The sequence below is a fragment of the Cajanus cajan genome, chromosome 5 (assembly GCF_000230855.2).
Source record: "Cajanus cajan strain Asha chromosome 5, NIPB_CcT2T_4, whole genome shotgun sequence".
In the NCBI taxonomy this organism is placed as follows: domain Eukaryota; kingdom Viridiplantae; phylum Streptophyta; class Magnoliopsida; order Fabales; family Fabaceae; genus Cajanus; species Cajanus cajan.
In genome coordinates, this window is record NC_138521.1 from 20,275,280 (window position 1) to 20,299,436 (window position 24,157).

The 24,157-nt window shown below is 33.2% G+C and overlaps 1 protein-coding gene across 1 annotated transcript; it reads left to right on the forward strand.

Moving 5' to 3' along the window:
* Positions 1-525: 525 nt before the first annotated feature.
* LOC145957890 (protein FAR1-RELATED SEQUENCE 7-like) lies at positions 526-1,487 on the forward strand. Its single transcript, XM_083074314.1, has 3 exons — positions 526-793; positions 847-972; positions 1,285-1,487. The coding sequence occupies exons 1-3, from the start codon at positions 526-528 to the stop codon at positions 1,485-1,487; spliced, it is 597 nt and encodes a 198-aa protein (XP_082930440.1).
* The last annotated feature ends 22,670 nt before the right edge of the window (positions 1,488-24,157 follow it).

The window sequence follows — 24,157 nt, forward strand, 5'->3', positions numbered from 1 at the left end:
AAAAACCTTATATACTTATATTCAAATTATGTGCAATTGTATTTTGTTGTAGTTGTGTGAAGTTTAACAAATCTCCATCATACAATTCATCCAACCATTCACATTCTGCCACATCATTCTTTTTATATTAAGAAAACAAGTTTTTGTCTATTAGTAATAAAATGAGGTAGAGGATTCGTTCGCACCAATAATGTGAATAACAAATAGTTTTACTACTTTCATTTTTGCTTACAATCGAAGACACAACATTGTTGCTTTCATTTCAAGGCTTCTGTTTTCAATCAATATTATCCAAAGGTATTTTTTTTCTACCATTGTTCCTCTGTTTAAAGGTTCCCTGTATTGTAGTAATGTTTTTTTTGGTTTCTATCCACCCATTTAAATATACAATCATTCCCTCCATTATTTTCTTCATTAGTCAATATATAATATTATCTTGTTTCATTATAGCATTTCTTCTTCATTAACAAGTATAATATATATTTTTTGTTTCATTATAGGTTGGGTTGTTGTCAAAGATTTGTGATGGATTGGAGGCCTAGTGTTGGCAAGGAATTTAATGATCCTGAAGAAGCCTGCCAATTTTGGGTAGAATACGATTCAAAAATGGGTTTTGGAGTTAGAAAAAATTACTTCAACAAAAAGAAGGAATATGGTTCCATTACATCTTGTAGATTTGTTTGTTTTAAGGAGGGGGAGAAGAACAAGAAATCATCCTTGGTTAAAAAGCTCAAGGCTAATACAAGAATTGAGTGCCAAGAAAGAATAACACTTGTTGCAAAAAAAATGGCAAGTTTGTAATTCACAACTTTGTAGAGAACCATAACCACCCTTTACAACTTGTAGAAATAACCCATATGCTAGCATCACACCGTAAAATTTTAGAAGTTCAAGCATATGAGATTGAAATGGCAGAAGACTCTAGATTGATGCAAAAGGCTTCATTTCAACTTATGAGCACACATGCAGGAGGTAAAGCTAATCTTGGATATACATAGTTGGATGTGAAGAACTATATCCAAGCAAGAAGATAACATAGCATGGTGTATGGGAAAGCCGATTGTCTCTTACAGTATTTTCAACGACAACTTTTGGAGAATCCATCATTTTACCATGCATATCAAATTGATTGTGATGAACAAATCACAAACGTAGTTTGGGCCAATGCAAAAATGATCCTGGACTATGGATTCTTTGGTCATATGTTGTCTCTTTGGATACAACATATTGCACAAATCGTGCAAATAGACCACTAACTTTGTTTTCAAGCTTCAATCATTATAGGGGGTACAATCATTTTCGGGGCTGCATTATTATATGATGAGACTACTGATTCATTCAAATGGTTATTTGAAATATTCCTTGAAGCACATGGGAAGAAGAAGCCTCAAAGTTTGTTCACTAACCAAGATCAAGCAATGGCTAAAGCACTAGCTCAGGTGATGCCAGAGACCCGGCATGGCTTATGCATATGGCATTTAATGTAAAATGGTATCAAACATCTTGGAAACTTAATGAAGAAAGGAAGCCATTTCTTGACTAATTTCAAAAAGTGTATGTATGATTATAACCAAGAAGCGAAGTTTGAGGCAACTTGGAGTAAGTTGGTCATAGACCAGACCTCAATGCCACCCAATTCTTCAAGGACTTCAAAAGAGTTGAGGAGAAGAGATGCAATGAGTTGGTCTATGAATATGAGTCTCGACATAAACTTGCAAAGTTGAGATATAAACATTCTTCGATGCTACTACATCTTGTAGAGGTATACACACCTATATTTTTTTATGTGTTTATTAATGAGCTTGCTTTATTTTTATCCACTTGCATACGAGAAAGGGATCTATCACAAATTTCGTTTAAGTATGTCATTACCTTGGTCAAAGAGGAAGGAGAATGGAGAGTGTTATTTGATCCAATACAACTTTCCATATCATGTAGTTGTAGAAAATTTGAGACATTTAAAATACTTTGCTGCAATGCATTGTCGCAACCCGAAAATTTCTGATCTTGCGACCTATGATTTAGACATCCTTTTAAAAGTCTCATTAATTAAGGAATGCCCGGACACCAGACTAATCCTTAATTAATGGTTTTGAAAATAGGTTCATGGAGTCGCCACCAATATTTTACTCAAAATATTGGAAAAAGAAAAGGTTTTTAAAGATTCAATAATGGCCTTGATAACCAAAATTGGGTTCTGGGGTCGATTACGTGTAGGGAAGGTATTAAGCACCCCTACAACGCCCTAAATCGGTACCCTATGATGAAGATAACGTAGTAAGAATTAATAGATTAAATATTAAATCCCCTTTAATAATGTTTATTTACATAGTTAAAATATAAATTAAGCAATTTCCCTAAAATATCTACATTATGACGTTTATTATAATAAAAAGGAAATAAAAAATGAGGAATAAAAAAGAAGAAAAGAAGATTGAATGAAATACCTCTTGAACAAGCTTTATTGAATCTTCAAATACGGAAAAGGTGCTTTGTGGCGACCTTTCACACTACAGTATGCCTCACAGATCTCAAGAAATACAATAGGAGAGAGAGAGAATATAGAGATGCGACACAAATCTCAAGAAATATAATAAAAGGGAGAGAGATAGAGAATTTTCGTGCTCAAAGGAGTCTTATTCGAAATTTTTCTGGCTGCCCTGAGAACTGTGCCCAAGGCTTCAATTTATAGGGATCAGCAGTGGGCCAGAACGGCCTGTTCCGATTTCAGAACGGCCCGTTCTGGCCCAATTATTATGTGTAAATTTCGTACTCTGGAACGGCCTGTTCTGAAAACAGAACGGCCCGTTCCAGAGTAGAAAATAACACGAATTTCACATTTCCAGAACGGCCCGTTCCAAATTTGCCTTGTTTGGAACGGCCCGTTCCACACAAGCCTCTTTAGGTGTTTTTAGTTATATTGGAACGGCCCATTCTGATATTGGAACGGCCCATTCTGATATTGGAACGGCCCGTTCCGGGGTTCAGAACGACCCGTTCTGATTTTGGAACGGCCCATTCTGACTTTGGAACGGGCCGTTCTGATTTTGGAACAGCCCGTTCCGGGCTACTAAAAACACCCTATTTGGCCTTTAGGCCTTCTGATGTCCTGTCTTGTTATTTGCCTGCTTTGGAAGCTCCTTTCCTTCATAATGGAGGTCCATTTCTTTGTTTGTGTGCCCCCCGGACGAAATTGGGTGTCTACATGCATTAAAGGTCTTTGAGGCAAATGATATTAAACTTGTTCCCAATCAATACATCCTAAAGAGGTGGACAAGAGATGCATGCAATAATATTATTATATTGGACACAAGGAAAAATGAGGTTGTGGAAGATCCCAAATTAGATAGCACACATTGATATAAGCAAGTTTTCCTCTCTATGATTAGATTAGCAGCCGAGGTCTCTACATCAAAAAAATTGCACCAAATTGTAGAACAAGGAATTCATGACTTGTGGAAGAAAGTAAAGAAGGTTCGGTTATAAGAAAATATAATGGCCAGTGATGAATATAGTGCTCCTATACTAACTAGAGAAGATGAGACACAAGTAAAGGGGTTTAAGAAGCGACATGGCCTAAGGAGACATAAACGATTAAAAGGTTGGGTTGAGCTTCAATCTACAAAGAAAAAAAAAGGCTAAAACACTAAAGGCTACACCAAGTCAACAACACACGGTATATAATTTTATGGTTATAACAATATTTGTGTTACCTTTCTTGCCTATTTATTAATTTTATCAAGGTTAATGAACCTTTAAGTCAAATGGAGTGTGGATTATCTAATTTTGAACATCCAGAATATGAGTTATCCCAAGCAACTAGAAATCAATTTAGTTTCATGAGATTATTGATGATAAGTTCACTCATCATTAACATATTAAAAACATTGACTGTTATACCTTGTAGTGATTTTATGCCTTTTTCTTATCATAATGTAGGAGTCACTTGACAATGAATGAAGACAAATCTTTTCAATTTCGATGGTTACTGTATTGATTTCTAATATAAATTCACTTTTGATGCTTACATACTCATGAGGCTAATGCAAATTAATTTTCCAAAGACAAGGCTTTGAGCATAAGAGTTTTTTCTCTTAAGTTTGGCTATATCAACTTTAGCTTTGTATGCTCTGTTCAAGACATTTCTTGTGATGTTCAGTTTTGGCTATATCAATTTTGGAGCTTCATGATATTTTTTCTTCTGTAGAGGAATAAGTGTTTGATTAGTTCATTGAACTAAGATCCATGTGTAGGTCTTAATGTTTTTCATAATGATGTAACCTGAGGGATTATGGTCACTGACTTTGCTAGCTAGTTTTCATTTTAGAAACAATGATGGCTTCATGTTTTTTCTATATTACAATTCAACATCAATGTTACAATTGAACAGGACCAACAATACTAACTTGGAATTGTCAAAGTAGGCACCATAATTTTATTTGAATAGAGAGATCAATGTTAGTCACATAATCAGTCAATATCAATAATAATAAAAGTAATTTCTTCAATGAAGTGGGCAATTGTTACTTATTGGTAATCTATTGAGCAGAGTTATCTCATTCTTCCTAAGCTTCAATTTTATCTTTGTCTCATAAACAAACTGGTACTGTAGTTGACAAAAAAAAAACTAATATTGTCCATCTAGAGCATATTGGGAACATGCATGGTAGATGAAAGAATTTTCATTGTCTTTCATGACCATTATAGATGTTTGAGCATTCCCCTAATTTCATATTATTTGATTAGTTGATATCACTCATGTAAAACTATAATAAAAAGTTATACTTTATTTATTATATATATGAAAATTAATTTTGACAAAGAAACATTCTATTTCTCACCTTTGTAATGTTGTAAGTTTATGTGTAACAATCTGGAAGATAGACACATACCATGCAAGAACCATGTATTGCAGATCAACTAAAAAAAATATTCAAAGAGGCCATGTGGAGAAACGGGACAACAAGTGAAAAAAATTATCCTCCCAGAGCTTGACTGATTACAAAACATGAAATTGTACTTTTAATGTAAAAAAATGACGTGACAAAAAGTGGGTGGTTGGATAAATTGTGTGATAGAAATTTGTTAAACTGCACACAAGTGCACCAAAATGTAACTGCACGTAATCTGAATCCTATATACTTTCCCCTCCAAGGTCAAACTGGATCTCTACCTAGAAAAATCTCCTCTCGACACCAGTACAGCACTTTAGGGATTCTCAGACCCTCAAGTCTCTCAACATTGACAACTCAACTTAACAACATAAAATAATTAGGGGTAATATAACACTATCACAAATTCCAATGTTACATAGTTGGTTGAAGAGACAAGTCAAAAAATACTTGAAATTGAAACAAAAGCGACTTGTTGAAAGAAATACTTGTATCTTTGTTTAAAGATAGTGAAAATCAATTTGGTTGGATTGAGAACTAAATGTAGTTTCAGTGGTTAAGATGAATCAGTATAAAAATACTCAGTATGTCATCTGTCTACTCTTTGCATTTTGTGACACCCTTACTACCACAACACATATATAATATAATTTAATTAAGAAGAATAAACTTTCAAAGGGTTCGTAAAAGGGTTTACATAAAACTTCGAAACTGTTCTTTCTTCAATATAAGAAAATGACTGAAAAATAAAACTTGAAAGGTAAAATTTAAGAGTTTACAATTTTAAAATCATTTATTACAATACCAAATCCATATAAATATTCTGTCCTAGAAATCCTCTGCCCCGATGTCACATTATCAGAGCATTCCCATAATTTAACTGTTGGCATTCTAGATGCCACTTGTAGCCGGATCTTCTTCACCTAAAATATCCACAGTTTATACGGTGAGAAAAGAAAATATCTATATGCAAAATACATACAAACACATCACAATATAATCTCATCATAATTCATTATTTAATAATATATATATATATATATATATATATATATATATATATATATATATATCAATCATTCATCATCTTCACATCTCAATTCACATTTAACATATCTCATTTCACATACATATCTCAATCCATCATAATCCACACCAATTATACAATTTACAACATCATTTCCATATTCATAATTCATGTCAATCTTACAATTAACAATATCATTTCCACATCCATAATTCACACCAATCTTACAATTAACAATATCATTTCCACATCCATAATTCACACCAATCTTACAATTAACAATATCATTTCCACATCCATAATTCACACCAATCTTACAATTAACACTATGCCAAGACCTCGCCACATCTGACACAAGTGATACAGGTTAATTGCCTCCCACACCAAACCAGGGTCACGCCCTCCCTGTAGCATCACTTACCCAGGGGCCGTGCCATCCCTAGTCATTTAAGGAGTACGCTCGTCCCTGAAGTATCACCTACCCAGGGTTCGTATCATCCCTGATCATCCGGGAGTACGCTCGTCCCTGAAACATCAACTACCAGGGTTCGTATCATCCTTGATCCTTTGGTGTGAGGAACCACAATCAAATTACAATCCATACAGTCTCTTGCAATTAACCCTATGCCAGGGCTGCCATAATCGACATAAGTGGTGTGTGTTAACTGTCTTACTCATCCCACACCATGTTAGGGTCACGCCCTCCCTGTAGCACCACTTACCCAGGGGCCGTGCCATCCCTAGTCACTGATGTGAGGCACCACAATCACAATCATAATCACATCCATACAACATCTCATCTCATAATTCAAATTCACATCACGTACACAATTCCACCTCACATACATAACAGATAAGCCCAACAAAATAAGGGTTTACACACCCCTCAAGTAATTCACATCAAGATCATTCATTCTTATCAATCAATACAATAATAACATTCATAAATTAATATTATAAACAATGGAATTATCAATTTCATATAACTTTAACATAAACCATAAAACCCCCAATTCTTTCAAAACCTAACTTACAGACACTTTTCTACAGTTTTGTTCTCCCTCTTAGATCATTATTCTTACAAATTAAATATATATTTCTAATCCTCAACACATACAGAATCTAATGGTATCATTAATTCCTCAAACAGAAATATTTCAATTTTTTCCAAAACCTAGCCTACAGGCACTTTTCTATAATTTCGTTCTCTCTCCTAGAACATTATTTTTACAAATAAATCATATATTCATACTCCTAAATTCATACAGAATCAAATAATGCCAATAATTTTTCAAACAGAAATAATTATAAAATTGCTCATAATCCTAAGGGCTCTTCTTCTACCCAATTCCCTCATGTAACTCCACATATAAATAACCCCTTTTTCTCCCGTACCTGGATAAATAGGAACTCGGGCAGAACCTCCTCCTCTTTTTCCTTAAACAAGGATCGGAACTAAAACTGGAGCAGAACCTCATCCTCTGAGTTCCTCTTGGTCTTCAGAGAGAAGAAGAGGAACGAAAGAGAGAACAGAAGAGAAGAGAGAGTGAGAATGAGAGGTGTGTAGAAATGAGAGGATTTGAGGCCTATTTATAGGATTTTTCGCCCACCTACCACAACGGCCCGTTCCAAAATCGGAACGGCCCGTTTTGGTCCCTTCAAACCTACGTAAATTTTTCAACTGGAACAGCCCGTTCCTAAACCAGAACGGCCCGTTCTCAAACCCAGCAGAACGGCCCGTTCTGCTTCCAGAACGGCCCGTTCTCCAAACCAAAACAGTCCGTTCTCCCATCAGAACGGCCCGTTCTGCTTCTACAATTTAGGTCATACTCACTATTCCAGAACGTCCTGTTTCAAAATTGAAATGGCCCGTTCTGGGCCACGAATTGGGCCTTTGGCCCACGAAAAATGGGTTGTTACACATTTCATCTAACTCGCATTACTATTCACTATAAAAAAAACGTGTGAATTTTTTATACACTATTCAATGTCTCTTTTAATATTTATTTTTTCTCCACAAAATTTCAATATTTCAATAAATCAATATGAGAAAGTGATTACGTTAATTAAAGAAATAATATATCTTAGAATTTTATAGATTGGAGAACAATTTTGTTTTTGGACACTGAGAACAAATTATATTAAATCACACAAACTTCCTTGAATCAAATTATATTCACCAAGAAAGAATCAACTCAATAGGGTCATAGTAAATGAAATTGCGTATTTAGTTTTTAAATGATACTAAATTTTGCTATTTGAGCATTTAAAACAAAATAGAATAAGCTAAAATTTAACATTTTTTATATTTAATACTTCCTTTTTTTGTAAAGATAGAAAATATTACAAAGATAGTCGCAATGAGGATTGAACTTAGGTCCTCATGCAATGAGGATTTAATACTCCCTCTAATAATAAATTATAAGTAAAAAAAATCACACTAACTAAATAGTGAGTTAATATCATATAATTGCACATATCTTGTATAAAAAAAATAACTTATTTTCATAAATTATCCCTTATTAAAATTTAATATCAAGAATAAAAATTGATCATTAAAAATATTTTTTTAATTAAATGAAAAGAGTAATTTGAAAATGATAACATTAAATGAAATAAATTTAGTTAATATTTGTTTATATTTAAAATCATCGATAATATTTTTGTTGTTTATATTTATATCTAAAAAGAATATATACTCTTTCCTTTCCTATTTTATTTTATTTCAACTTAAGAGTACCGAAACTATAAAAAAGATATGTATTATCTTTATTGTAATTTAATAATTATTTAATATTCAAATATAACTTGATGAAATCGTCTTTAATATTACTACTTTTTTTTTTTAAGACTTTCAATCAAATTATATTAACTTAGTTAAGAAAATTAAATTTGTCAATAATTTAAATTATTTTTTTTTAAATTATTCTTAAGATATCTTAAATTAACTATCTCTCTTTCTGTTTAATCATTTTTTTACCTAATTAATTAATGTTTGGAAGAAAAATATTTATGTTTTTAATTATTTTCTCAAATCCTAATAAGGGACAATCTTTATCCAATTTTTTCGGAACATAAAATTTGTATCCAATTAATTTCAAGTATTTATTATATTTTATCAAAAATATTTGTGAATTAAAGAAGATTTAGAAGATATAATTAATGTAACTGACAATCAGAAAAATGAACTTATAAAAAGACAAACAAAAATGCAAAAAAGTGACTTATGTATAGGAATAAGGGTTATAATTGATTACTCCCATCATCTTATAATATTTTAATAAGTGTTGTTTTAGGGAAAAAAAATCTTTCCATTTCCATAAGTATTATGTTGATTTTTCAATTGAGTGCTAACAACCTTTTTTCGCTCCTAATTATATTATGTAAAAAAATGATTATTGCATTACATCATTTTTAATAAAAAAAAATAATTATAAAACTAGAGGCGGGATCCGTTTACGTTAGAAATATATTTACCTAGATTTATTTCATTCAATAACTCAATTTTACATCAAATTTTAATGATTCAATTATTGAATTTAAAGTTCTTAATACATTGATAAGGTTTGTTATAATGACCTAGCAGGTCAATACACTTGCTACTAAACAATTATAGCATAGTGGAAGGTTAAACAACATACATCATAATTATATTTTATAATATAACTAGTAATTGGTATTGAATATATACGCCCTATATACAAAATATGGTACCAATTGCAAAATAAACCTAAATGTCAATCAACATCTATGCAAAACTTGACTATTTAAGAGTAGCCATCAATCAAAGATTTAGCCACCTCCAACAAGACTAGCCTCCAACTATACAAGCCATCATGTTAATCCTACCTTACTCTCATATTAAGTATGATCATCATAGTTTCAACCACAAGGTAAGCTAGTGAAAAGAATTAACCATAACAACGGATAAACATCATCACATTAAAATAATTCAACTTACAACAGGATATCATCATCATCATAACAACTTGACATCACATAGCATATTCATCATATCAACATATATACATATACATATACATCATCAAATACATTGTCATGTATGTCAACTATGTAAATCTCCTACATCTTTGGTTGAGCAGTTTAAGTGACTTGACCCTACCGAATTACAACAGTTGTTATAACACCATAAACAACTGCTAACATAAGCTAGATTGGTTTCTCAGGTTTCACCACTTAAATAAGGAAGTTTAGTATTATGTCAGGATAGAACAATTTGGATATAAGCCTACACAACACTAGTCTGCAACACTAAGCCACCTATGGGATTAACCCACCAATTATCCTCCAAATACCACAATCCTCTGATACTAGGTTAGAGACTAAGTCCCCGACCCGGTACTTTATTTGGTTGGTCACTTTATACACATGTGTCTCAACCTTATCCACACACGAATACCACATAAAACCTAGAGGAGACAACAAAAAACAATTTACACATTCATAGGTCAATTTACCTACTGAAGGGTTCATTCGAGCTCTCAAAGCGCCGCAACATATATTCGAACTAGGATATTAAGTTTGAAAACATCTTTAACTCCCCTCTAGTTTTCCTGTATTGTAGCTAAGATTTGTATTTAACCCACATATCTATAGCTTATCAATTTAACAACTTATTAATCTTTTAACATTCAACTTATCAACTTTAACAACATTAAACATTCTACTTCACAACATGTCAACTTAAACAATGTAAATAACATACATCTTTAAAACTTTCACATCCTTGAGCAAACAACTTCAAAAATCAACTTAAGCAACTAAAACAACTTATAACACTGCAACATATTCAACTTACCACACAATCAACAAACATATAATCTTATTTACATGATTATTTCATTATTCACCAATTGTTCATCATACAACTTATTCACCATCCATCAACTGTAAAACATCATTAATAAAATCTTCTAATCATTCAACTCACACTCGATGCCACTCATTAGGCACCCAACGTCATTGAGGAAAAATGCCCCATGTCTGGCCCACGCTCGACATCACACCAATTACACCAAACGTGGTTAAGGTAGAGAGTACCCATACTCTCGCGTCTAGTGTGGCAACATCTACGCCCAGCCCTAATCAAGTAGAGAACCATCTACCTAACTTATGCCTAGCGCCACAAACTTTAGCACCCAACATGAATCCAAGCAAAGACGAGTCTGTATCTTCATACTCGATGCCATTCAACCCACGCCTAGCGTGATTCCAACCCGATATGAGTCTTTCTTCTCATGCCTGATGCTATCAATCTTGTGCGTAATGTGAGTGAGACAAAGACCTCTCCTTTAGAACCACGCCCGACATCTTGAAGGCGTGTCAGGTGCGATATCAGAATATTCTACACTTATGCAAAACCTGATTTCACCCAATTTCTTGAAAATCAGTCAATTCCCACAACAAACAACATCTATACAACATATACAACATAAATCCATCATAAAAAATAACACGCAACTAAATCAATCCAAAATCAAGCATGAGCTACCATGAACACCCTTGAACAACAAACCTCACAAAAACCCTTTCAACTTCATCTTTTCATCATCAAATATCCATAATAACCCGAAATCACTTCATATTCAACATTTCCAACCCCACAACATACCTAAGAATTCAAATCACAACTTCCCTTACCTTCTTGGAGAAGGTCTACAAAGAAGAAAAGAAGAAGATGACATCATGCTTCAACGACTTGAGCTCCAAGCTTAGGAACTCAAATCTTCACCATTCTTACTAGAATCAGTTGAGAAAGGAAGAAAAGGAAAAGTTTCTCAGAAGGAATGAGGAGAAGGAGAAGAGGTTTCAAGCTCTCTGACTTCTCTCTAAAGCTTTAAAAAACATAAGTTATGAGCTTCCTTTTGAAAAATCTTTCTCTTATACCTTTCTTAAATCTACTCCACTTATTTCTAGTCCAACCCTCTAGAAATCAACATGTCCTCAGGGTCTCTCAACACCAGAGCTTTCAACAACAACTATCAAATCAAGCAACAAAGTCATGAGATGATTGTGTTACATCTGCAAATTTTTAAAAAGTTTGAAAATTATTTGATTCTTTTTATTAATTCAAATCAATGTATAAATTGACGGATAACCATAAGATCATTTTATACATTGATTTGAATTAATGAAACAAATAATTAAATGATTTTATTTTATTTTTAAAATTTGCAAACTTAATTTATATATTAAGAACTTTAAATTCAACAATTAAATCGTTAAAATTTGATGTAGAACATGAGTTATTGAATGAAGTAAGTATAGATAAACTCCCTCTTCATACACTACTAGAATTTCTCTTATTACATGTGACTTTTCATGCAAATTTTGTATAAAAATTCGCAAGAAATGTTGTTTTTACAAAAAATTTTTGCGAAATTTTATCTTTCGGTAATACCTGAATGGGTAATATGTTATTGTGAATTTTAAAATTCACAAGAAATTTTTTTGTAAAAAAATTCGCAAGAAAGTTTCTTGTAAATTTTTTTGCAAGAAATTCTAAAGGAAAATTTTCTACAAAAAAAATCAAAGAAATTATTATTTAGAGGTAATTTTTGTACAATTTTTATTAATAATTTTTCAACTTTCAAAATGATTACAATGAATTTATTCGAAGCATTAAGAAATTTGCTTTCATGCATCTAATATGTGATAGATAACCTTTTAAACTCTTAGATTGTAAATTATAGGTCTAACACTCAATTATACAAAATCAACTTGTAAGGTGAGTGTTGTCCCAACTTATATACTCTTTAATTGTTTTATATCTAATCAATATGAGACTTGAGGAATATCTTTTAATTCTTAAGCTTATAATATATATATATATATATATATATATAATATGTTTTATTTTATTTTTCCCGTGAATTAAAATTTGCAGGAAAATCTGCAAGAAAAATTACCTGCAAAATTTTTCTACCATTCAGTAAACATTACTTGCGAATTTATTTTAACAAGAAAATCTGCAAGAAATAAAATAAAATTCTAACAACATTTTCTACAAATTTTTACCATGGAAAAAAGTTTCTATGATCATTAAAATTGTAGTAAAATTTGTAGATTATTTTTCATAAAAAATTTGTAAGAAATTTCTGTAAATTACTTTTTGTAAATAAATTTACAATATTTTTTTGTAAAATTATTATTGCAAGAAAATTCGCAAAAAAAAAATCTATAAATACTTTTTTTTTAGAAAAATTCGCAAAAAAATGACATTTTTCTAGTAATGATAAAACTAATTTTATAAAAAAAAAATCTCTTTTCTTTATTTACTAACTATTTTTATTTACGTAAAATAATTTGTTACAACACTTAATATTATTTTATATGTATTTATTCTCTATCATTTATGATGTTCATTAATTCGTTCAGTGCAAATTGAATACTAGCTAGAATTTCACAAATACTCCATTAAACCTCATTTTCAAACAAAGGAATTTTTTTTCTGTGATTTTTCTCATAGGGTTTTATTACTTCTCCCGCGGCTGGTTTGACCTTGCCCCTAGCAAGCATAAATGTGAGTCGGTGATTCGCGTTATTCTGCGTGACATCGACTTCCCATAATAACACTAATAAATAATTGAAAGAGAAATGACATTTCACTCTCTACTCTTTTTTTTTTTCTGCTAATATTTTTATTATTATTAATTATAAATTATAAATTTTAATCAATTTTATCACAAAATTAAAAGGGACTTATAAAATAAAATATATGAGTCGCATAATTTATAATTCTAAATAAATTTTAACTAAAAATATTTTTTTTAAAAATGAGTGTCAAAATCACATATACAAATAAAAAAAATTTCACAAAAATATTTAATCAAATTTTAAAAAAATAATTGTTAATAAAAATCAATAAATATTTCATATCAATAATATTATTTTTTAAAAAATTGGATTTTTCAATAATAATAATAATAATAATAATAAAGGATTCGGTGAGGTAGGTATGTGTTTTGACTGGTTGACAAATCAAACAATAAAAAACATCGCAATAAAATAATTCAATAAAGTCAATAAAGAGGAGCCTAGTTTGCTTTTTCTATTTTTTTGATTTATCAGTCTCTCTCCTCTCAATTTGGTAAACTATTTTGTTAGTAACGTATTACATCGAAAAGAGCGTGTGTGGATAATAAAATGGAAGAATAAATAATAGTGTCGTACACCTAACTGCCTCACCAAACTCAACAAGAAAGACATGCTAGCAATGAAGAGTTTAGGGAATACGTGTCTATTCATAATTTTCTCTCTTATAATATTTTTTAGTTTACCTTTTTTGTGTAAATTATTTTATCATTTAGTTTTTTAAGTTTTTTTTTTATGAAGTACGAAAATAACAAACAAAATTAGGATCTAAAATAGGTGACACTTACGACATCAACTAATAATAAGTGATGTAATTGTTGAGGATTGAAATTCCAGATCATCATAGTCGTATTTGAGGCAGACGCCATCTTGACTAATCCAAATTGACATTTTATTTAATGAACGTTCATATCTCACACAATACACCATAAAATAGAGATTCCAAATCAAGGTCAAAGATATTTGTTTGAAACATGAATTAGGTAGATGAATCATCAAAGAAGGCTTAGTAAATGATGACAAATGAAATGAAGTAAATTGACTAAAAATTGAGACTCTAAAATGAAAGGAAAACAAAAAGACAAGGGAAAGAAAGGGAAGGCACCACAATTAAAGATTAATAAGCCTAGACTGAATGCCACAAGAAACAACTTCCTTGTTAAGTTTTGGTGGATTATTTCAAGAACCATAAAGAACAAAGACTCAAGCAATTTACTTTTACATAAAATCTGGTATGCCCCCAATTACTATTTATGAGTAATTTTTATTTGGTCACAATCTTAACCCCCAGGTTTAGTATAAGCTAGCGTGAATTAACCGTATCAACTAAAAAAAATAAAATTAAAATAAAACTAATTACAAAAGTAAAAGAAAATGGGTTTAAACATCCCAAAAGTACAGTCAAGCTAAAATTTTAGATACACTCTTATTTAACTTAAGAAATGACCCAAAAGTAGACTAAATAATTTTGCAACCCTCTTTAATCCTCACAATCTTCAATCTAATTGCAACAAATTATTTTGGGCTCCATTTCACATATGGAGCCTTTAACTTTGGAACTTTCATGTATCAAATTCTTTACCATTTGATTTAGGTTTTTTTTTTTCTTGACTCTTGCTCTTGTCATTATAGTCTTCTCAATCCTTAGACACTAGTTATTATTAGATGTTGTGTCCTTCCATCACACCTTCTCCTATGTCCTCATCATTTAGTAAGACACAAAGGATGATATTAAAGGAATGACACAAGCCTCATTTTACTGCTTTTAGTTTAGGTTGTACGTTCTAATAGACGAGACATCAAGACATTGGTGTTTAGTTTCAAATATGATTTTGTTCATTATTTTTAGTTATAGTCTTCAACTTGAGTTGTATGATATTTAGAGAGTCAAATACTTATTTATTGGTTTTATGTTTTCTTTTAGTAAATTCTTTGACTTGATATGGGTTTAAAATATTGTATCATTTATCTTTGGAAAAGTTTTTGAAAACCTTATACTTATTTAATTATGTAATATAAATGATAACTAATATAGTTGGAGTGGCAAATAGTGTCACGTTAATAACTTTCTATAGGTTGCATTTCTTCCTTATACATCTATTCTTCATATAATGAGGTCTCATGCATTTTTCAAAGCTCCTTAGGAAATTTTAATTATTATATCTTAAGTGCAACTTGATTTTAACTACAAATGCTCTAAAATGGGTCACAACTATTCTTTAATCAAGAAAATCTAACTCTTTGGTTGATTTCAAATTTCTAATTAACTTCCTCAAATTCAACAATCCTCCAAGAGGTTTCCTTTATCTCGATGGGGATTATGACCTAATTAAATTTCATTTGTAAGTCAAAAGGAGGGTCTTTCTAATTGAAGAATGAGTCACAGTCTGATATATGTCAATATAAATTTGTTTTGCCTAGTTTCCTTGTGTCTCCTTTAATGACCTCTAATCACCTTGTTTTCTACCTTTGCCTAGTTATTGTTGTGAGAGTGTGAGGCAAAATTCTATTATAAATGTAGCATGTTGAGGAGGGCTCTAAATCCTTTATAAATGAAACATGTCTTTATGTTTTACCATGACTCTTGGAATGCGCCAAAATAGCTAATAAGATTTCTATATAATATGGTAAGGAATTCAACATTGATCCACTTAGTAAAATAATTAATTGTCAATATAAATATATTTACTTGTCTTAATGTAGGCTGAAAAAACCTCAATATGTCTATTCCCTATTAGTGAAAACGGTCATGAAATAAATGTTACCCAAATGTCTTTGACAAAAAAGTGACTCGTCAGTATACTATTAACATCTCTTGCACTTCTTCACTAGGGAAGATAATTCTAATTATACCCAACGAGTATTCGAAATTTTTTTTGTCCATAATAGATAGTGTAAATATACTAAATGAGAATGAGTTTAGGTTATATATTTACACGTAAAATGTAATATAGATAAGTGCGAGTATGGATACTATATTACATGAATTTGAGATTTCTTTTTAGAAAAAGAATAAATCTCGATTAAAACAAAAACAAAGAATTAAAAATTTGAGTTTCTTTTTAAAGAAGGATAAATCTTGATAAAAACATAAATAAAGAAGGGAGAATTAATATTTTTTGTTAAAAAAAAGAATAAATCTTGATAAATAAAAATAAAAATAAAGAAGGAAGAATTTGATTTTTTTTAAAAAAAGAAAAAAATCTTTATAAAAACAGAAATAAGGTAGAGAATAGTTCTAATCTCCCCTTACTTAACATTCACGTAATAGAAAATAAAAAATCTTAACAAAAATATAAAAAAAAGTAAATGAGGATTCGAGATTTAAATTTTTTTATTATATATTATAATGTTTCTTAGTAATCTGTTTTTTAGACTTAGTAAGTTATTGTTATATTTTTTTATAAGCAAAAGAGATTTAAATTAAAGAGAGTAAAATGACTACTCTAATTCGTTGCAAGAGATATAAAAACATAATTAGAAATCAAAAATCAAAGCAAAAACTATAAGAAATACAAACACAGGTTATAATATCAACTAATGTAACTTAAAAAATAATTGAGGACATAATTAGTAATCAACTTCCATGAATGCAATTTAATACTGTCCAACACTTCCTTGCAATCTATAACACCTTGTTGAAAAGTCATAACATTCCAATGAAGTCATAGTGACTAGATAACAGAAACTCAAACCACTAGAAAATACTAAGAACATTTTTTATATATACCAAGATTCGTTCAATATAAATAAAGAGAAATCAAAGAATTAGGAAGGACCACCGCAACCTCCAACCAATTAGCAACAACTAACCAAGTATTAAAAGTCATAAGGCACATTAGAAAGAGATGGAGAAGGTCTTCAACAAACAGAGAGCGAAAAGAACATAAATTGTTATCCAACTCCACACCACGTACTTGTAATAATGATTTGCACAGAAACACATTCAAGAACACCTGCCAACAAAACACCAAGCACTTGATCGAAACCTTGCATTTCCAAAGACTTTTTGTAACTAGTTGAAAATCTGAAGAATATCTGAGTTCACCACCCAACAAGCGCTGCAACCAAAGGTATGCACTTTTCATCGAGAATCCACCATCCTTATCATAAATCCATCTCCGATAATCTTGCTTATAAGAGAAAATCTGCAAGTCATGAAGCATATCCAACAAGGTATTCACACTACTAACTTCATGGACAAAAGGTTATCTTCTCCAATTAACCTGCCACACCCACCTAGATCCCTCCCAAGTTCCATTATGTGCCACCACTGACAACGAATCAAAGGCAAAGGAGTACAAATGAGGAAAGACATCCAACAAGCGCAAACCACCTATCCACTTATCCTCCCAAAACTGGGTCATAGTGTCATCGCCAATACAACGTTCAATCTTTTCATCCAACAAAAAATTTCCTTGTTGTAGCACACACACTATATCCTTCCACCACTAAGAAGGCCTCCTATCCACATTTGAGCAATTAGAAAAGGACTCAATGCGCCCATACCTAACATGAAGAACTTTAGCCTACAACATATCGGTGAGAGCATGCACCTCCACACCCATTTCCTTAGTAGTGCCCTATTGAACAACCTAACATCCTTGATTCCTAGTCCACCCTCAACCTTTGACTTACACACCGTTTCCCATCTTACCCAAGGAATCTTTGAGCCATCCTTGACACTTTTCCACAAGAAATCACGTTGGATGGCCACAATTTCCTTAATCATCGAGTTTGGTGCTTTAAAAAATGAAAGAAAATGGATGGCCATAGCATTCAAAACCAAATTAATTAAGGTCACCCTCCCCCTAATAGACAAATGACTATGCTTCCAAGAGGATAGACGCTTACATAAGCCATCAAGCATTAGTTTCCAAGTAGACAACTTCCTAGAATTTGCACCAAGAGGTAAGCCTAAATACTTAAATGGTAGTTGACCCACCTTACAATGTAAAAAAAAAGTCGCCAAATCAATGAAATCTGCCCCTGAATGAATACCAACCATGAAACTCTTATGAAAATTAATTTTCATGCCTAAAATTAACTTAAAACAACTCAAGATGGCCTTCAAGCACCATAGATTATGCACAGTAGTTTCACTAATAATCAAAGTATCGTCCGCAAACTAAAAAAGAGAAATCGACGAACCTTCACCACCCAAGTGTAATCCCGTAAACAGATTCATATCTAAAGCCCTACTCATCAACAATCTAAGACCTTCCGCAACAAATAGGAAAAAAGTTGGTGCTAACGGATCACCCTACTTCAATCCCCTACCAATAGATACTTCTGCCGTAGGACTCCCATTCACAAAGGCTGATAGACTACCCCCACATATGTAACCTTCCATCCATCGGACCCATCTCTCATCAAAGTTACACCCTCGGAGCATGAACAACAAGTAGTCCCATTCGACAGAGTCATATGCCTTCTCATAATTAATCTTCATAACAAAAATCGGCTTCTTATATTTCTGAGCATAATCAATAGCCTCGGCAGCAACTAGAACACTATCCAACATATGTTTACCAGGAATAAAATCAAACTGATTCTTGGAAATAATTGATGGAAGACAAAAGAGCCTTTGGAACCTTCAAGTTAGTATGAAACTCAACAAGCAAATCCATCACATCCACCTTCATAAAAGGCCAAAATCTCTTCAAAAAAGCAAAATTAAACCCATCAGGTCCTGGGCTTTTGTTGCCATCACTCTCCCTAATCAAACAACACACCTCTTCCTCAGTAAAGTCACCAACCAACCTTGCATTCTGCGTATTAGACAACACAGGAAAACCAGCAAGTGACAATCGCGGTCTAAGCCAACTTCTGGCTTTGAAATGTTCCTCAAAATATGACCTCACAATCTCTTTAATCTCATAAACCTCCTCTACCATACACTCACCCATCTTTAAAGCAATAATCTGGTTATGTCGCTGGTACAAGCATGAAAGTATTTGGAATTTAAATCACCATATTTACCCCTAACCAACTCATGCCCTTTGAGCTAACAAGCTTAGTTTGTTCCTCCGAGCACACCAAATACCATCCACTAACTCCTTTTACCTACTCATTTCTGATTCTACAAGAAAATAATCCCCATTCTTTGCATCCAGCTTCTTTAATTCCTTAGCCAGACTTTTTATCTTGGTATCCACATTACCAAACACCTCGATGTTCCATTTCTTTAGAGCATTTTTAACATTCAAGAGCTTTCCACGTAATCTCTGGGCGGCCCACAAGCCTTGGACCTGTTTCTCCCATGCAGACCTCACCACACCCTCAATACCACTATGAGAAAGCTAACAATTATTAAAGTGAAATGGTTTAAGACCCCAGTTTAGCACCTTATGGTTCAAAATCAACGGACAATGATCATACATATAATGTAGAATCACCACAAATCCTACACCCTAGTAAGCACTCCAACTTTTTGAGACCAACACCCTATCCAACCTGCTCATCATAGAACCATCACTCCTAAACCAAGTAAATCGACTCCCAACTAGCGGTACATCAATCAACTCCATATCTCTTATAAACGAATTAAATTCCTCCATATCTCGTGCATTGTAGTCACCAACCACCCCTTTTCTCTCATCCAATCTTCTCACTGTGTTGAAATCCCCAACTATACACCATAAACAACTCCCAAAACCATGCTTAGACATGATTATCTTACCACAACTGCCTCTTATCCACTAGCTGACAAGGAGAATAGACATTCACCACCACACACCTATAAGCATCCACACCTCGTCGCAAGCAAACACAATGGAAACCAGAACCATAAAACATAAACAACAATTTACCTCGGTTAGAGTTCCAAATAGAAAGTAGACCCTCACTCCTACCTTGAGAAGGAGAAGCAAACCACTCAAAGTCTATAGATCCCCATAAGCGAGCACAAAAAGCACGATCACACATCTCCAATTTAGACTCATGTATCGTAATAAAATCTAGCTCCTCAGATCGAATAAGCTCAGATATACGATGCCTTTTCACATCAACCCCTAATCCATGACAATTGAATGTACCAACTCTAATTTCATATCCGAGGAACCCCTATACCAACCGCCACCATATGGTCCCTCCACTCCAAGGAAATAAGCTTTTGTCGCACCTCGTCTTCATTCCCACGCACCTCTTTTCCAATACTCTTATAGATAGAGAAAATATGATAGTCATGGCTTTGTCGCAACACCATTCTAAATATGCACTTGAATCAACACCATTAATATCATTCGACAAGATCACCGTTGAGTTCCCACCACCTGCAACAGTCACTATAAACAAAAAAACCTTTCGACAATGACACTGAACTAACAGGTGCTCCTTTGTTATGCTTTTTCTTTTTGACTTTTTTTAGTGCACTTCTCACATTATTTCTGATAGTAGGCTCATCATATTTGGCTTGAAAGGAGTCTATTGACACCACCCCCTCCCTAGGCTCAATACACCCCTCCACTTCATCTGGCCAAAGCAATTTGTTAAGCCCAAAAAGGTCATTATAGGATTCAGGCCCCAATTCCTCATCTAGTAATGCACACCCATCCAGACTTAGGCCCTCTATTGTTTTAGAATTCGCACCACCCCCTTCACTCACATCTTTGGGATGATCTGGATCAACACCACTAGTAGTCACCACATTTAGAACCTCCATTTCCACCTCTGTTCGCACCCCTCCCTCATCACACTCCACACCACCCCCTCTACTAAACACACCTTCCTTTTTACTAACCACCCTACTCCTATTGCTAATCAAACCACCCCTATCATCCAATGCCACACAGTGGCCAGTGCCTAACTCCCTCATAGAGCTCACCATATCATTCTGCATACTCTCTTCTACCCTATTTTGAATATTCTTAGAAACTTCGTTAATAACCCCTTCAATTGCATTAACACCTTCCATAACCAAATCCGTAATTTTAGCAACTGCCATAGTGGATCATGTTGCCCCTTCCACCATCTGTTCCACCATTTGCGCAACCCCCTCAACGAAATTCCCACCACTATCGTCATTGACAACCCCTGGTAAGACCTCGCCACAACTACGTTCTTCGGACATCGTCTCCGGTTGCCCCACCTCCACACCTTTATCCTCATCAGAGGAATAATTTTCCAAATCCTCCAAATCAAGTGACTGATCCACGGAGACATCCTCAGAGGTGCTATCATCACTAGCCCATCCTTTTGTCAAAAATTATCCTCCATGTTCCTCCACCATACACACCGAAAAACATAAGTCATTCACCAACACCCGTGTTTCCTCATTGATCAACGCCTTATACATCGTGCTCATTTGAATTTGGGCATAATTGAGATGCCTTCTCTCCCATGTAGCATCATCAACTTGAATGAAATCCCCCATCGAAAAGACCATTTTAACGAAGAATTTCTTTGACCATGCGTGAAGGGGGATGCCATAGCAATGTACCCATGTCTCACGTCGTACACAAACCATCCTTGGATGCCACTCAACTAACTCATAAAACCACCTCTCTTCTAAAGCTTTTTATTCAGTGACATCTATCCTCAAGATTAACACCAACATCCGATTCCACCAGAACCATATCATCACCCATCGTTGTCACCTTGATATCTAAAAGACCCTCTTGTAACAAATCTTGACGTATCATAGCCAACTGGAGATGACGATGATGCGGACCCACCAAAGACCACCGATATTCCTCAATTAACTCATCATCAACCAAGAAATGAAGATGACCCCAAGGCTCCTTTTTTCACACCCACTCATTACCCTCGTAATCGATACCACCATATTTCCCTTCGAATCCCTAACGCTAAACCTCGTCGTTCCTTTCAATTTATCCACATACGAGGCTCCATGATTACGCATTACCCCCAGACACACGTTGCCTATAAACTTGCAACCAAGTGGCAACATAACCAATGCTCCTCGCCATCTGAGAATGGCGAGTGAGGTTGACCTTTAGCCTCTGTGCTCCAATGACAATAGAATTAAGACTCCTTTCCGAACCCTCCACATTGCAGACACTATAAAATCGTATGAACCCAAACCTTCGTCCCTACTTGTCACATTTTTTCAGGATAAACACATCTACTACCGTCCCCCATTTTTGGAAAATTTTCCATAGCACTGAGATCTCCTGATTCTCTGCCACATTAGTGAAGAAGAAAGACGTAGAGTTGTTTAGAATCTGTCTGAGGTGTCCTCCTAAACCTCCTTGGACACCACCCATTCCCCCCTTTTTGAAACCCTAATTAAGGAGAAGAAGAAGAAGAAGCAGAAGAAGATAAGAGTATACTTACAAGGCGACAGGATTACCGCAAGAGCACTAGACACCGAACTAGGAGCATGGATCTTGGCCACTGAACAAGTATGACGATCCATCGATGGTTTGAACTTTTCTTCGAATGTGAATTGTGAATGGAGGAGGTGGGTTGCTAAAAACAATGGAAGCCCACGAGTCGTGTCTTTTTTCTACTTGGATTATAGAGAACTCGCTGCAAGATTCGGGTACTCGGGTCAACCTGAGAAGTTTACCTTTGTATCACTATAAAGATTGTAGCTTTCTTGATGGAGGATTTTGGTAAAAAAGTTTTCATTGCTATGTCTCATTTAAATGGTTGGAGTGATAACAGAGAGAGATGTAAGCTGAGTGTAGAGTGCATAGAGCGCAACACAAACAACAAGAAGCGGAGGGCTTCTAACACTAACAGACTTGAGCAGAAGTTGCTTGTGTGAGGTCGACATGAACCCCTAAGTTTAATTTGGTTAATAAAAACCTATTATTATATTATTTATATTATGTATTATATATATATAAGGAGGGTTCAAACGACACCGGTATAACTTTTACTAAGTGTTACACCGCTCAATAACTTTATATTATATGTGAATTTTGAAAATCCAACCGTTAGATTGAAAGTTCCTTACTCTTAGATCGTATATATCAAATTTTGTTAAAATTGAACAACAACTTGAAGGTAATCAAAGTGTTCATATTTTAGTATATTTTGAAATATATATATTACGTCAATTTTATTTTATGAGAATGAAGTATCAAATCATCTTAGATTAATATAAAATTTGATATATATGATCTAAGAGTAATGAACTTTCAGTCTAACAGTTGGATTTTCAAAATTCACATTTAATATAAAGTTATTCAGCAGTGTAACACTTAGTAAAAGTTACATCGGTATCGTTTGAACCCTCCTCTCTCTATATATATATTATCAATGTTCATATATTTTATATTTTTTTATTTTACCGTATTCTCATATCCATGTCCATATCATATCTCTCTATATTCTATTTCTATATCGTATCCGAGTGCCCGTATGGCATCTATCCAATTTTGTGATAAATAGCTACTAGCCCATTTCCCATATATGTGAATATAAATATTTTTTCAAGTGCAATTATAAAACAAGTACTATTGTACTATCTAAACCATCCCTATTATTCCATATTCACGTGAGTCTTGAACTTACGTATACTAATATAGTAGTATGCTCTAGAAACATTTACTTTCTTTAAAACATTTCTGTAATATATATTTACTTTTTAAAGAGTAAGATTTAACTTTAATTTTTATGTACAAATAACACTAGTCAAAATAATTGACCTCAC

Excerpts from the sequence above, each read along its gene's own strand:
- LOC145957890 (XM_083074314.1), top strand. The coding sequence starts at position 526 with ATGGATTGGAGGCCTAGTGTTGGCAAGGAATTTAATGATCCTGAAGAA. Across the intron at positions 794-846 it reads TGTTGCAAAAAAAATGGCAA|AAATAACCCATATGCTAGCA; the intron begins GTTTGTAATTCA and ends TACAACTTGTAG. Across the intron at positions 973-1,284 it reads TATGAGCACACATGCAGGAG|GGGGTACAATCATTTTCGGG; the intron begins GTAAAGCTAATC and ends CAATCATTATAG.